Source organism: Teleopsis dalmanni, chromosome X (genome assembly GCF_002237135.1).
Source record: "Teleopsis dalmanni isolate 2A chromosome X, ASM223713v2, whole genome shotgun sequence".
Lineage (NCBI taxonomy): Eukaryota > Metazoa > Arthropoda > Insecta > Diptera > Diopsidae > Teleopsis > Teleopsis dalmanni.
In genome coordinates this window covers 31,451,606-31,467,845 of record NC_051848.1, presented here as the reverse complement: position 1 = coordinate 31,467,845, position 16,240 = coordinate 31,451,606, and the positions used below count along the sequence as shown (strand labels likewise).

The window sequence follows — 16,240 nt, the reverse complement described above, 5'->3', positions numbered from 1 at the left end:
TACATATGTATATATATTTAATTTATATTTTATTTATATAGAATGTTACAAAAAGCTCAGGATACCGATTATATCAATGTGAATTGTGTTGATCCACTTGGTCGTACTGCACTGCTCATGGCCATTGATAATGAAAATTTAGAAATGGTAGAGCTCTTAATTAACTATAATGTTGACACAAAGGACGCACTGTTACATTCAATATCAGAAGAGTTTGTTGAAGCTGTGGAAGTTCTTTTGGATCATGAAAATATAACATTTCAAAGTGAGGGAAATCATGTAAGTATACACTCGGTGCACAATATAATGTGTAACTATTATAAAAAAAAAGTGTTCTCCTTCTACTGTAATAAGTTATAAAAATAACAATTAAAATATTAATTTATTTTATTCTCAAAAAGTAAAGTGGGTTTTCATTTGTTCGTATATAGTATGGTATATACGAGTATACTGGTAATAAGGAGATCGACCAGTGACGAAGGCAATTTTGTCAATATACCTATAAGTTTAAATAGATTTGAATTGAAAAGAATATTGAATATAGTTCACTTTAACATTGTGAAATGAGATTAAATTGATTTATTTTTAATTATTATTATATGTCATAGCATGAGTGATCTTCTTAGTCTTAACCTGCTTAATCAATTTATACCATCATTCACCTTTCACCTACTTTCTATAGGTCTGCTATACAATGTGTGTTTTAGTAGATTTATGAGGGATTAGCTCCAGCTATATATCTATATTTAAAAAACTCTATTTATTAGGTACTTATTAGATGTGTAGATGTAACTCTCTTATTTCATTTCTGTATATGCTTCTTCTTCTTCTTTATTTGCCAATTCGACCTCGAATATTGGTAAGCATATAACATAAAACTACATTGTTTAAATTATCTTTATATTTATAATTACAAATTTTTTTCGATTTCTGCATATTGTTTTCTCTATTTCGGTATATTTATAAGGTTGCCGACCTTTCTTATTCGGGTCCAATAACGTATGTTTCGCAGACATTTATTATTTTCTTATGATTGCGATCCGAGATTTTTTGGATTAGAAAATTAGTTTTTTTCTGCAATCTTTAATTAATTATCTATACTTATGCAATTATCTGTTCTACAGAATTTTTGGAATTATATTTTATTAAAGAAGATTTAAAGAGTACTATTTTTTTTGTGCAAATGTATTATATGTATTATATGTTATTAAATAAATAAATTGTTAATAAAGAAATTGAAATAATTTAATTCTAGTGTTGGGAGTCAACTGCGGAAGAAACATCAACATTTACACCAGATATAACACCTCTTATATTAGCAGCTCATCGTGATAATTATGAGATCATCAAAATCTTACTTGATAGAGGGGCTGTTTTACCAATGCCACATGATGTGAGGTAATAACACAACTATTTAAAATTATATATATATTCGTTAATATTGTTACGTTTATTCTAACGCTTCGTTCGATAACACTGGATCCTGATAAGTGAATAATGTTAAACTTGTATTAATTATAACCGTTATTTATATTCTGAAAAACACACAACTTTATTCCTTAAAATAATCAACTACTTTATTCTCCTAAAATTAACCAACTCCATTAAAAAAACTTATTTACTATCTAACTGACATAATTCAAAATTATCTCAGTTAACTTAAATCGAATTGTATCTTCGCAACATTGCCCTCCACCTAAACTTGTTCGTCCCGAACAAGTGTCACCATATCTTCATGACAACGCGCCAACCGTTCCAAATGAACTACTTTCATCTTAGATCTTCGTTATTTGTTATGTCCGAAACGAACAAGGCATCCCTGACATCAGCAATAAATTCACTACCCGTAGCCAATACGTCATCTGTGGTATCCTCATGAAACAAGACATTTCCATCAATTGTCACGTTCTTATCATCTGTGAGGTCGGCATCAACGTTTAACGGTATATCTTTATAAGACAACTTATTCGCGACCAACAAGTCCTCTGCGGTCTCCGCATCATATTTGATTTCCTGATTAATCCTGAACGGATGCACCAAAGTTCGTGCAAGTACGATATTATCGACTCCGACATTTTCCATGGCTTCTACAATCCAGCATCTGTTCGTCCTTTTATTCGCGTCTAGTGTTCCCCATACAATCGCTTCTGAATTTGCCGGTATTCGTCGTCGTCGATTCAATCGAACCTGTCTCATCCTATCGCAATGCTCACTGCCAGTATTCAATGGACATTCCATTACCGCGCTCCGTAGGATACGTTGTCCTAAGTCCAACGTAATTCCATGGGCAATCATAAAATCTACTTCAAATGGAATACCCTCAACATATATAACATATGGGGATTCTTGGTCGTCCAAGCAGATGTTAATTTCAACTGATTCAGCTATACCAAAGCCGATTAACACAAAATCATAACTATATAAACCGAAATAGTCTTTCCTCCTTTTCTTTCTTCTCTTTTTTCTGTTTCTTTTTTCCCTATTCATTATTTGAATCAGTCTTCTTCTCCCTCTTATCTTATTTCTTGTTTTCTCTTTTATCCTTCTTTCTTTTCTTCTCTTTCCTCTATTTCTTTTTACCTCCTTTCTTGTCTTCTTTTTTGTCTTTCTTCCTGCCTTCATTTCTGTCTTTTCTTTTGCCTTCCTTCTTGTCTTTCTTTCTGCCACTCCAGTTTCCATTTTCCGTACTTTTGCTGTAAAGCAACACATTATACCGGCAGCCTCGTACGTTAACGCACTGCCAACTGTTTCAGCGTAAGTTAGCTTTGGAAACATTACCACCTGCCGTCTGGTTTCTGGATCACGTATGCCATCAATAAAAACATCAATTTTATTTTTTTTAATGAAGTCACTAGAACTGCCAATATACGCTAAATTGCATAAACGTTCGATATCCGCGGAATATTCCTGAAGACTCTCGCCAACCCGTTCTACTCTTGCCTTCAGTTCTACTCTGCGTAGGGGTGACATAAAATTGCTGCCATACCTACGATTTAATAAGCCAATTAACTCATGGTAATTCCTACGTGCCGTATCAGGAATCTGTTGTAGCACCTCTGCCGTGCAGCCCTTTAATGCCACAATCAGCGCTGCCGTTTTCTCATCTTCACCCCAACGATTTGCAACAGCAGTAGTCTCGAACTGTAACTGGAAAACTTCAAACATCGCGGTTCCACCAAACACCGGTGGTTTTAATTTTACTTCCCCAGTCCGGCGAACACTCGCTAACGAATGACGATTCGACGACAAATCATCCAATCGATTTTCTAACTGGTACACCTCATTAAAGACTTGAATATTCTGGTTTGTTTCATCAACCCTTTTCGACAACTTTTCTTGCGCCTCTGCTGTTATCCCGACAAGTTGCCACAACTCTTGTTTTAAATCTTTGAATTCACAGAAAATCTGCTCTGCGTTTTTCTTAAGCTCAGTGGAAGTCTGCTCTGCATGTTCCTTCATCTGCTGCATCATCTTCATCATAAGCTCCATCATTTCACTATTACCCACCTGTTTAACTTCTCCCGCTACAATTATCTCTTCAGGGAATTCTTCCACTTCCGCATTTATACCGCTCGCCTTTAAAGCCTCACGCAGCCTTACTTGCAACTCCGTCTTAACACCACCTGTGCTAAGCCCCAGCTTCTCCAGTTGCCGCTTTAATTGCACTACGGTTAACTGTCCAAGCTTAACCATTTTATTTATCAGGATCCCACTTCTGACACCAATGTTACGTTTATTCTAACGCTTCGTTCGATAACACTGGATCCTGATAAGTGAATAATGTTAAACTTGTATTAATTATAACCGTTATTTATATTCTGAAAAACACACAACTTTATTCCTTAAAATAATCAACTACTTTATTCTCCTAAAATTAACCAACTCCATTAAAAAAACTTATTTACTATCTAACTGACATAATTCAAAATTATCTCAGTTAACTAAAATCGAATTGTATCTTCGCAACAATATTATATAGTATATTTATTAAAATTTTTAAATTTCTTACTTTCTGCTATTTTTTAGATGTGGTTGTGATGAATGTGTACAGTCTCGTCAAGAGGATTCACTTCGTCATTCACGTTCACGTATTAATGCTTATCGAGCATTAGCTAGTCCTAGTTTAATAGCTTTATCCTCTAAAGATCCTATTTTAACAGCCTTTGAATTATCATGGGAATTGAGGCGTTTAAGTTTTTTAGAGCATGAATTTAAGGTACAATAATAATTTATACATTATAAAAAAAAATAACTCAAGAATATTTTTTTCTAATAATATGTAGAATGAGTACCAGGAATTACGCAAACAATGCCAGGATTTTGCTACAGCATTATTAGACCATACACGCACGTCGCATGAATTGGAAATACTACTTAATCATGATCCCACCGGTCCAGTCTATGAACATGGTGAACGCATGCACTTGAATCGTTTAAAATTAGCTATTAAACTTCGACAAAAGAAGGTATAAATATAATTTAAAATAATACCGGATTTATAAGTTGATTAAATTATGAGAAATATTAATTTTTGATAACCGATTATTTTGATTCTAAACAGAAAAGATTTTAAGATGATACTACTGTACTTATGTGCCCTATATTTATATTTATACTAAATAGAGATTATAATTAGAGCAATCAATTTAATTTTTAATTCCAAAATGACTTATGATGTTTTTCTCGAAGATATTAAATGAGGCTTGATCTGCCCCATATTAACTTTTCTCATAATGGTGGTTGTGAGAAGGAAACTGTTTTTGACTTTAAGGGTTATTGCTCATCTTAGACGAAAAAGTGTCATTCTTTTTAATTAGAAAGATCGTCAAGATTTTAGTTTTGTCAATTGGGTACACTTTTCCTCAAGTGAAGAAGTGATGTATATTTTCTTCAAGTCGGTATGATCCTCTTGGTCTAGTATATGAACAACGTTTTATGTTTTCTTCAACTTTGTGCGGTCAGTCCTCTTGGTTTGGCATATGTACCTATGTTATAAGGATGATTCATGGTATATACAGTGGAAATAATTTTTGTATTAAGGCAGAAAATATTGAGATTAAATTTTATTGATAGTATCTTAACGTTTTATGTAAATTTTCGTAATCATAAAAAATAATAAAATAATTTTTATATATTTTTTTAGTTCGTTGCTCATTCAAATGTACAACAATTATTGGCAAGCATCTGGTATGAGGGTTTACCTGGATTTCGTCGTAAAAATATGGCATTACAAGCAGTCGATATCATTCGTATTGGTAAATATATTAGCATTAAAATCTACTTTTGGAGCGACTTTAATATAATTAATTCCCTATAGGTATAATGTTCCCGATATTTTCATTAGCATATATACTAGCTCCTTATTCAAGTATTGGACAGACAATGCGGAAACCGTTCATTAAATTTATTTGTCATAGTGCATCTTATTTTACGTTTTTATGTAAGTATCTTTTTAGTTTTAATTATTATATTATTAGGAATTACTTTTTAATATTTAAAATATTTAAATATACAGTATACTTTCCAACAAACAGCGGTTTTAAAAGCAAATGTCGTTTATGCTGGCTCTCCCAGTGTTCTGGAACTAAAAATACATACAATATAAGCTTCTCAGGATATATGTGTAGTTCTTTTGACAAAGTATTTTCTCACAAATTTATACACATACATATGTACAGAATGATAATAAGTCTCTTATCATATATCCATTATAAATTGGGAAATCGTAAGCACCTAACAACTAGACCAGCAATAGAGAAATATACCTTTAAAGACTAGAAGACCAGAAATAAAAACATCTTATCAGTATACAAAAAAAACATGATACAGTATAGAGATTACGCTATATGTATATTACTTACACGAAACTATGTATCTAACGCTTATGCGAGTGTTTAGTTATTAGGCTGGAAATGGGTATTCCTGAAATGTCTGAAATATCGATATCATTACAAAAGACCAAAAATAAGTTATTGACAAATATTTGTTTCTCACTAACCCAAGAAGGAAAATGTTAATATATTTCAGTTTTCAAATGAAATTTTAGATTTCCGTTTAAAATAAGATGAGGTCCACATTTAGAACTGGTACATATAACTGATATATGTATCTGAAGTTGGTATATTGATCGGTTTAGTCAGTATATTATTACCACTTTTAATTCAAACCGAACTATCAAATTTTAAATAAGCTCTTCCGAAAAATGTGTGATCAAATTTTCTGACCGACTATACTTTGCTCATCGATCGTAGCCATTTACTCTAAATTTTATCTCTAGTGAATATGTTATCTGACTTAAACCAACATCAATAGATAATAAAATGCTCTTATTATAATTATTAAAGTTACAAGTCTAATATTTTGTAGACTAAATAACTTAATATTTGTTAAGTTATGAAGAAATCTATATACATATATTTTCTTTAATTAACTAGGGATTTATCCAAATTGAAATAATATTATTTTTATTTAAATTTAATTAAAATAAATTTAATTTAAAATTAATTCAAATAAATTTTATTTTTATTTTTCTAGTCTTGTTGATGTTAGCATCTCAACGAATCGAAACTTTTATCGGTGGTTGGTTTTGGAATGACTCACATAGCAATTTATTATCGCAGGTTGAAGAGCTACCCACAAAACGGGGTGCTAAGCCCACATTTATCGAATGGCTTATTTTGGCTTGGGTTAGCGGTAAGTTTAAAATGAAGATTTGTTTTACTATAATTTATACATTAAAATAGAAATAATATATGATTTTATCAGACAACCCTTATATCTATGAAATCTTTTTCTTCTTCGACTTCTTGAACAATACTTTTTACAACTACAATCTGGAATGAACTTTGAAAATAATTTTCAATTTTAACAATTACGCTATAATATTTTCATTTCAATAACCGCTTTTCGTCCTCTTTTCTTAGTTCTTTACTCAAATATTGGTCTTAGCTTCCCCACTGTGTTTGTTTCTTTTGGGGTACTACTATTCACCCCACTTGCTCTACTTATCCATTTATAAAGTCGGTAATAATTAATGTGATGGTTGACATCATTTTATTTTTTAGGTCACCTTATTTGTAGGTGAAAATGTAGCACTGTAAATAATTTATGGCCCTCTGCATTCTATAATCCACCACATCATTTCTCCATCAGTACAAGACCATAATACTTATTTAAGATTTTAAAGAAATAAATTGAATTATCTTGATTTTATATTTAGGACTTATTTGGAGTGAAGTGAAACAACTGTGGGATGTTGGACTGCAAGAATATCTCAATGATATGTGGAATGTTATCGACTTCGTCACCAATTCATTATATGTTGCCACGGTAGCATTACGCGTGGTGTCATTTTTTCAGGTACAAAATTTTTTATACAATATTTTGTATAAGAAATAAAAATTTTTATAATATTAAAAAAAATAAAATAAAATTTATTTGTTTTTCTTTCAATTGTTTTAATTTTTTTGTTTTTGTTAAAGGTGCAAAAAGAAATGATCACCAATCCATACGCCACAGATTTACCGCGTGAGCGTTGGGACACTTGGGATCCAATGCTCATTTCGGAAGGGCTTTTTAGTGCGGCAAACATTTTCAGTAGCCTCAAACTGGTATACATATTTTCAGTAAATCCACATTTGGGGCCACTGCAGGTGTCACTGTCCCGTATGGTTATGGATATTATGAAATTTTTCTTTTTGTATGTTTTAGTTTTGTTCGCATTTGGAAGCGGTTTAAACCAATTACTTTGGTAAGAATTTTATTTAAAATTAAAAATTATATTTACATTTTATTTTTATGAATCAATTTATTCAAATTATAGGTATTATGCTGATCTGGAGAAAAAACGTTGCCCTGAGGTGTCACCAACAAATGTGCTGCTTAGTCTAAATGGTACCACAGATCCAAATGCTTGCATCGTCTGGCGTCGATTTTCCAAGTAAATAAAATATATTTTTTACAAATTATATTCCATGTACTTAAAATTATATTTTAAAAATTGATAATATAAAACAATACTTAACAATTTTGGAATATATATTGAAAATATAATATACATAACAAAATATAATCTATTCAGTATCTATAGTTAATATGTGTCCAAAAGTGTTTGCAATGGTAGATGTTGATTTATAAAATTTTTTTTTCTAGTTAAATTTATATTTTTATTATTTTATTTAATTAATATTTTAAATTGTTATATATGTTATTATATATTTTAATTTTAATAACACAGCAGTTATATTTTACTATCACTAAACATTAAAAATTTATTTCATATTTATTTTGTTGAAAATAATAATTTATTTTTGTACATAATAAATAATATTAAATTTAATTTTAATGATTAGTGATGATTTTGTTTAATAAAAAATAATTGAATTTAATAGAGAGGTTTCGTATAGTAGTAAATTGTAAGAACAAAATTTTTATCTATTTTTAATAATGAAATATTAAATATAAAAAATAATTCCCAAACCACTTATGATGGCAATACTCCAAACACTGCTGTGTGATCAGCCAAAAATTCAATTAATTATAAATAAACAAAAATATTGTTGTTACAATTCACTACTGTTCGAAACCTGTCAACATAATAAATAACATATTATATACATAAGGAAGCAATGGTTAGAAAGAGCAATTTTCCGTTTTACTTTTGTTCAACTACTACATGGAGAGAACTGTTGAAGTAGATGGTCATTTAAAATCAAGATGATATGCTGAGACTTGTATTAATAAATAAACAATTGTGACGATATGGAAACCACTCCCCGTAGCAACCTATGTGCTTTAATTATTATATCAAAGGAATTATTTACAGCTTTGTAATAGAGGAATAAGAGTGCATATCTATTAAAATTTCTAGAACCTTTATCAGGTCTTCAATTTTCCATAATAAGCATGTATTCTGGAATCCAAGTATTAGATATTAAATAAATAATCTCTGAAAAATAGTTTATTATTGGAAAAAATCACGAATTTCCTGTTCTTGTCTTTTAAATATTGTAAAGAATAGATTGCAGATATTTTTGTTGCTTTTGCGGTGAAAATAAGTCCCGATGAATATACCCAGCTACACTGATGGGTATTCTTGACCGTATCAGCAACTAATTCGGTAGTTTTGAAACTTCAAACCTACATGGACTCTAGAAACTAAGATTAAGAAAATTTCTTAGCCTTCTAAATTCACAAACATTGAACAAGATTGGAACTTTTTTTCATATACATATTTGTATTCCCTTTAGAGGTACTTTTTGGACAGTTTTTAACGTATACATTTTTTATGAAAAACAGTGGGTGAGTAGTTGAATCTAGAACCATAAAAACTTATACCAATGTTTATTGGAACCAACAAATTATTTAAAAATCTTAAATTATCGGTGATCCGGTGATATGGGTACAATATTTTCAATAAATTCTTTTAGGAATTCTCATATAAAGGTTCCAATTAAAGATATCTGAAAAATGTGCCGTACCTTAAATAAAATAAAAATATAATTAATTATTATTTAAAAGTATTCATATTCAGTAAATATGTATAATAACAAAATATGGTATAATAAATAAAAATAATTATTTTTCCATAAAATAATAAAAACCTTTACTTACAGTCTTTTTGAAACAACTCAAACCCTATTTTGGGCAGTCTTTGGTCTAATCGATTTAGATAGCTTTGAATTGGATGGCATAAAAATATTTACGAGATTTTGGGGCATGTTAATGTTTGGCACATATTCAGTGATTAACATTGTGGTATTGTTAAATCTTTTAATTGCTATGATGAATCATTCATATCAGCTGATTTCGGTAAGCTTACAAATTCGAAATTTTTCTCCATTTTCGATATCTAAACTTAATTCTATATAATTTTATAGGAACGTGCAGATGTTGAATGGAAATTTGCGCGTTCGAAACTTTGGATAAGTTATTTTGAGGAAGGTGGTACCTGTCCACCACCATTTAATATAATACCCACACCGAAATCTATATGGTATGCTTTCAAATGGGTAAGAAGAGTGTTTTGTAGTGGATCATCGGCAGCACGACGTGAACACTTAAAAACGATACGAGTAAGTTAAGAAAATGTATTAATAGTTTTAATATAATACAAAAATGTATATTCCAAATTAGCGTAAGGCACAACAGGCTAGTGATCGGGATTTCAAATATCAGGTACCTATACATATATAAATAATACAATTAATAATGTTTATTGTATTTTATTTTTAAATTTTTTTATTTAAAGCAAATAATGCGAAATTTGGTGAGACGCTATGTGACGGTTGAGCAACGTAAGGCAGAATCTCAAGGAGTCACAGAAGATGATGTCAATGAAATCAAACAGGATATATCGGCATTCCGATGTGAATTAGTAGAAATATTGAAAAATAGTGGCATGGATACAAATGTAACAGCTGGACAAGGTGGAGGTAAATTTGAATGCATACTAAACTTAATTACTTTAGAACGAAAACAATAATGAGATTAACATTTATCATAATAATCTAAATATTATTTATTATATTTAAAATAATGCATATTATCGGTAGGAATTAAAGTATTTATCTAACTTATATAGAATTCCATATAATATTAATAAGATGTTATATATAATTATAATACAATATAATAAGAGTTCTATATATAGTATACTTCTATTGTAGAAGAAAGACGAAAACCTTAATCCATACCGATAGTCTTTATTGTTTTAAAAAAATCTCTTGAAAAAAATTAATTCCACTTCATTCAAATGGATTGGAATATATGCTGATATTCCAATGATTAGTTGGTAATTTGCAGTGGCTCTATTTGAGAGTTCATAATTAAAAAAGAAAATATAAAATACAGTTAAAGCAAAAGTTGTTTGGAGATTCTGTGAGAGGAAAGTCAGTTATCACTTATTAATAATTAAGACTTAAAAATAGTTGTATAGTTACTGATAAGACCAATCACTCTGGTTTTCAATCTCACAGTATTATTATTCAAAGCCTTGATAAGATTTATAAAATTTATTCTTCAACCTATCTGGAAAATATTTCTTTTTTATCTTTTCATACTTTTCGGCTATAAATCTTGTCACGTTCAAAAAACTCATTGTTATTTCTATCTATTTTGAATTTCGACCCTTCTTAAGAGTAATTGTTAGAAAATTGGAATCATTATTTAATTAAAAATAGCGTTCTTTGTATACTCCGCCTATCGTTGTCACTATTGTACAACATGATATGACCTATAGCCGAATAGGATAAAAAATAAAAAAAAATTTATAAAATCGTTAGTTCTATATCTAACGATCTAACGAGATCTATATTTTATTGGATTATTTAGCTATGAGAAATCTTTTACCAATGCTTTAAAGAAAGGTAAAAAATGTGCTTTTCTATGAACATAATACACTATGTCTCATTTGAATGAGAGCAATAACTAACGTATACGAATTGTCTTTAATTTACTCTCTCACTGAAACTATTGTCTGGATATGGCCTTATCCTTACATATCCTATTATCTGTACACGAATTCAAAAAAATGTCTTGGGGATAAAATTTATATAGAAAGTCCATTTCAATCATTTTTATATATATTAATTATTATTACCTTGTACTTTTATTTTAAAATTTTGAAATAATATATAATTAACATATCATTTTGATGTATATCTATTTTCTATTATGTATATCTGTTATTGGTATTAATATACTTTTTTCTTTTTTTTATTATTATTTTTATATACATTATGTATCTAATTCTCATATCCTTTTTAACGGTTTTCTGAATTTTAAATTTCTTCATCATTATAGCATCTTTGTTAGGATCATTGTATTACAAAAACATATCTGCAATAGCTATAAATTAATAAAGTCTTACTTACTTACTAACATATCATTTTGATGTTCCCACAGGTGGTGGTGGTAAGAAAAACCGTCAAAAAGAACGTCGCCTTATGAAAGGCTTTAATATTGCACCACCAGGCTCAACAGGTTCTCTGGCACCAGTTGCAGAATTTTCTACGTCACTGGATAATTATGATAATCAGAACGAAATACTTACGTCAACATTATCGAACCTCTTTACACCTAACTTCATGCACAAAAAGCAAACGAATTGTTGTTCGAATAGCAATTGCAATGATCTAAATGAGAAAGAATCTCCACCACTTACAACAGCAGTACAAACTACTAACAAATACAATAAGTCCACACTAAAACCATACAATAAACGTATTGCAGGTCACAAGAAACGTTGGGGTAAGTTATAGAAAGAAATAATTGAATCTACAATTGATTTGATTCTTATAAAAAGAACCCAACAAAAAAGATACTGTACTTTTCTTTTATATTGAAGGAACTCTGATTGATGCAGCAAATGTTTCAAAAATGCTGGGACGTTCAAAATCCGAGGATTCAGTTTGTAATTCGTCAAACAATTCATCACCGGTGCACGGTCAAGTACGCGTTACCTATTCACAAAATTCCAATCAACATTATCATGGGGACTTGAATACCGCAGAGCAAACTGCAAATAGTAATAGCATAGCGAATGCTCACAATTTGAAGGAGCACAGTGGCGGCGTTAGTACACATTTCTTCCATACAACAACTGGTAAGCACTGTAAAGTATTTGGAATAATTGAATTGGAAATGCATTATTTTAATAATATAATTTTATTATGTGAGGTTTGACAGCAATTGCTGCTTTGAAAAAGAAACGCAAGAAGTTTTCATCAAGCAAAAATATTTGCCCTGTCACTGAATCAATTTCTACTGCCAATGGAACTGATACGCTTAACGATAAGGTTTGTCCTTGATTATTTTATCTAAATATTGTCGTAATTTATGTATTTATTTTACTTTATTACATATTAAATAAACTACTCATTCTTCGGTCAAGTTTCACCTATAGAGTTTTATGTTGGTACTCCTTCGGTATCAATATTTACTTATATATGTTCTACTGATGTTCAGAACGCTTAGCTACTTGACTTTCTTTCTTAAATATGGAATATAAAATTAAAAATTATATCCTTTACTAACGAAATACAGAAAAAAACATTCACAAAGTTTACTTTTTTAAAATTTTAATTGGTATTGTATGATCTCTCGATTAATGGTAGTAATATCATTGGAACCCTTACAGCCAATTCAAACTACACATTTTATGTGTCTTACAAAAGGAGGCTAAAGGTCTATTCACATTACATACTCACTCTCAGAACAGCTAAAATCAGGTTTTTGTATGAAACATATGAATAATGAGTCAATTAATGGAGACAATCCATTAATACTACAATAATCGGAAAATTACTGAAATAATTTTTGTCTAATACAAGTAATGACGAAGGAGAAAAGCAGATATTTTTTGAGTGAAAATCTTGAACACTTTGTTTTGCTTATTAACCCTTTCCTATATGTACACTGGTAAAGGATGTTAATTAAGTAATGTCTTTTTGTTTCATTATAATTAATATTAATTGTTTCTGTTTTTTCAGTCACAATGAAAATATTGTGTTTTTAAAGACTTCAAAAAATAATTCTGTGTTTATTGTTTTACAGTTTCTTAAGCGCGTTTCCAGTTATCCAGCATCGAATGCCGATAGTGGTGTTCAAAATAAAGATGCCACAATCATAGCTAAACCCCGACGACACGAACAAACACAGAGTCAACATGATTCTGTGGAAACATCTACTGAATTTACGCTGTCCAGCGAGATACACCATTTGGATCCATCCAATACATCCGTCAATTCACGTGAACCATTAATAAGCAGTAGTTACGCCTCCACAAGTATCATCAGCTAAGTACATCAACAAATTGGAAATACTCATACACCATGGCGTGTACAATATTTCAATAATTGAAAACAATAAATTGATTTACAATAATTGTAAAAAAAAATTTTAAAAGTGAGTAGCATAAATTTAAATTATAAATAGAATTAGTGAAATAAATAAATCGGCAGGATATCTTTAGAAGTTATAAAATCAGAAAATACAAACAAGAAAACATTCATATCAGAACAACAAAAATTTGATAAACCATTAACATGAGATCCTACATATGTATTAACTATATCAACTCCTGTTTTTCAAACCGAAAAAATTATGCATTTCGTAAATAATTCTATTGGGACGATATAGAAAAGTTCATCTAAGACAAAAACAGTCCTCACTCTTTCTCTTGTTATTACATCAATATTATTCAATTATTATATATTATGTATTAATATACTATTATCTTTTTTGTATATATAGTATTTCATATACTAGTATACGCTTTTGATATAACTTAAATTAACTCTTCTTTTCAAATTCTCCTTTTATATATTCGTTTTTCCCTTTTTTTTTATTTACCACAGACTGTACAAATTAGGTTAGCAAAGGTTGGGTTGTCTGAGACTGGGAGCAATTTATATACTCTGGGTTCTTAGCGATATTTGGATGAGTAAGATTTGACAGATTTGAGTGGCGTGATGAGGGAGTTCAATCGTGTTTACTATTAGAAAGAGTATCAGTTTTTATTATTAATTTAATAAAACATATTCTGCGTTTTTTAAGTCGAAAATATTCACTTCCACTATAAATGAGAATACTACAATGATCCTTTGCTAACTATGTTCACCATTCTGTAACAATGGATCACACCATAATCTTTTATTTACGTTTTTAACACCAAGTACTCTTTTATTCTATATTTGTATTTAATGCAGTTGTCAACCTCGACTAAGAAAATCTTCGAGGTAAAAGTGCTCAGAAGACAATATTCTTTCAGCGCATCAATGCACTATTCTCCATATAGTTCCAACTCAACCTTTTTTTTAGTCCATTTTTTCGCTGTTGATAACATTACTTCTATCTAATTTATGTTTTTATACACTCAAGATTCGATCTCGGTTGTTATCACAATTTATTCTCAAGTTCTGTCAAATAAATTCTTAATTAAATGAGGTTATGTCGACTTATCAAAAAGTCGTGGAAAAGTTACACGGTTTTTTTTAAAACAATTTCTTCTTATTTAAATTTGTAATTAGATTTGATTTTCAATAAACTAATTTTGATTGAATTCATTGGTCGCTTAGAATGTAATAAGTAATTCAATAGATATTGTCCACAAATCAGTTGTCTTGAAATCAAATCACAAACCACTAAGTAATGGAAGAGATTATATTTAATAGAAAGATTGAATATTAAATAATATAAATTTTTTTAAATGTTTGTAATTTCAAATTGATTTAGTCAAATATTTAAGAGATTTGTAAGACGTTTATAAAACAAGAATTAATTATTTTTAATTTGTATACATATATAAAAAATAAACTAGAGATCTACCTAATTACTTGAGAAAATATTATATATATATATATATATAATAATGGCAGATAATATCACTAAACAATATTTATTCTCACACACATTGCATGCAAATAATACTCGTACATCTAATCAAAATAAAGTTCGTACTACTTATTTAAACTAGGGCCTAAAAAATCAAAATATTAAATACATATATTCCTATGGGCATTAGCCAAATATCTTCATCAAACAGAATACTAGTACTTAAAATACAGTTAATCATTAAGCATTATATAAATAATATATATATAATTCTACCAAAGACACTAACACAAATACAACGAAGCACATTTTTGTTGAACCTCACAGACCCTACAAAAACCTATATATATATATATATATATATATAAGAGGGAGTTCAATATATATATATATATATATATACCCTGTAGTACATATGTATGGGTACACATTTTCATATATACAGTATATTTACACAGTGTTATAAAATAATAAAAAGCGATCTTGAATGAAGTATGAGTCAACTAAAGTAATAATCCCTATTTAACTTTATATAATTCCTATTTAACTAATCTGAATTTTAAATAATGCAACTTCTCGTTAAATTTTGCGTTAAGTTTCTAATTTAATATTTTACTTACGAGTATAACTTATAAAAATTATTTTAACCAATTACTTTTAAGCTTTCCTGAATTTTTGTAAATTAATTCTTTATGATGGATATTAAGACTAAGCTTCTCCAAATGTAGGCTTTTTTTATTATCCATAAGCCTGCTTCTCAATTGCTTTCCACTCTCGTCAATTTTTTGTATTCTATTACCAATTTTTAAATTCCATTTCTTTTAAACTTCTTTACACATAGTCCTCTCTGTAATTGGACACATGTTTCTACATAAAATGTAGACATTTTATATATATATCCTACGAG

General features: G+C 29.4%; 1 protein-coding gene across 1 annotated transcript in view; it reads left to right on the top strand.

Moving 5' to 3' along the window:
• The window catches only part of LOC119689264 (transient receptor potential-gamma protein), a 38,780-nt gene extending 24,927 nt beyond the window's left edge, over positions 1-13,853 (top strand). Inside the window, exons 5-22 of the mRNA XM_038104056.1 lie at positions 42-279; positions 1,256-1,398; positions 4,027-4,216; positions 4,284-4,466; positions 5,144-5,255; positions 5,318-5,440; positions 6,535-6,693; positions 7,220-7,359; positions 7,482-7,750; positions 7,823-7,939; positions 9,615-9,810; positions 9,879-10,073; positions 10,135-10,176; positions 10,250-10,433; positions 11,905-12,249; positions 12,347-12,604; positions 12,679-12,797; positions 13,555-13,853. Coding sequence (XP_037959984.1) covers positions 42-279; positions 1,256-1,398; positions 4,027-4,216; positions 4,284-4,466; positions 5,144-5,255; positions 5,318-5,440; positions 6,535-6,693; positions 7,220-7,359; positions 7,482-7,750; positions 7,823-7,939; positions 9,615-9,810; positions 9,879-10,073; positions 10,135-10,176; positions 10,250-10,433; positions 11,905-12,249; positions 12,347-12,604; positions 12,679-12,797; positions 13,555-13,800 — 3,259 coding nt within the window. The 3' untranslated portion in view covers positions 13,801-13,853. The remainder of the gene's footprint in view (positions 1-41; positions 280-1,255; positions 1,399-4,026; positions 4,217-4,283; positions 4,467-5,143; positions 5,256-5,317; positions 5,441-6,534; positions 6,694-7,219; positions 7,360-7,481; positions 7,751-7,822; positions 7,940-9,614; positions 9,811-9,878; positions 10,074-10,134; positions 10,177-10,249; positions 10,434-11,904; positions 12,250-12,346; positions 12,605-12,678; positions 12,798-13,554) is intronic.
• The last annotated feature ends 2,387 nt before the right edge of the window (positions 13,854-16,240 follow it).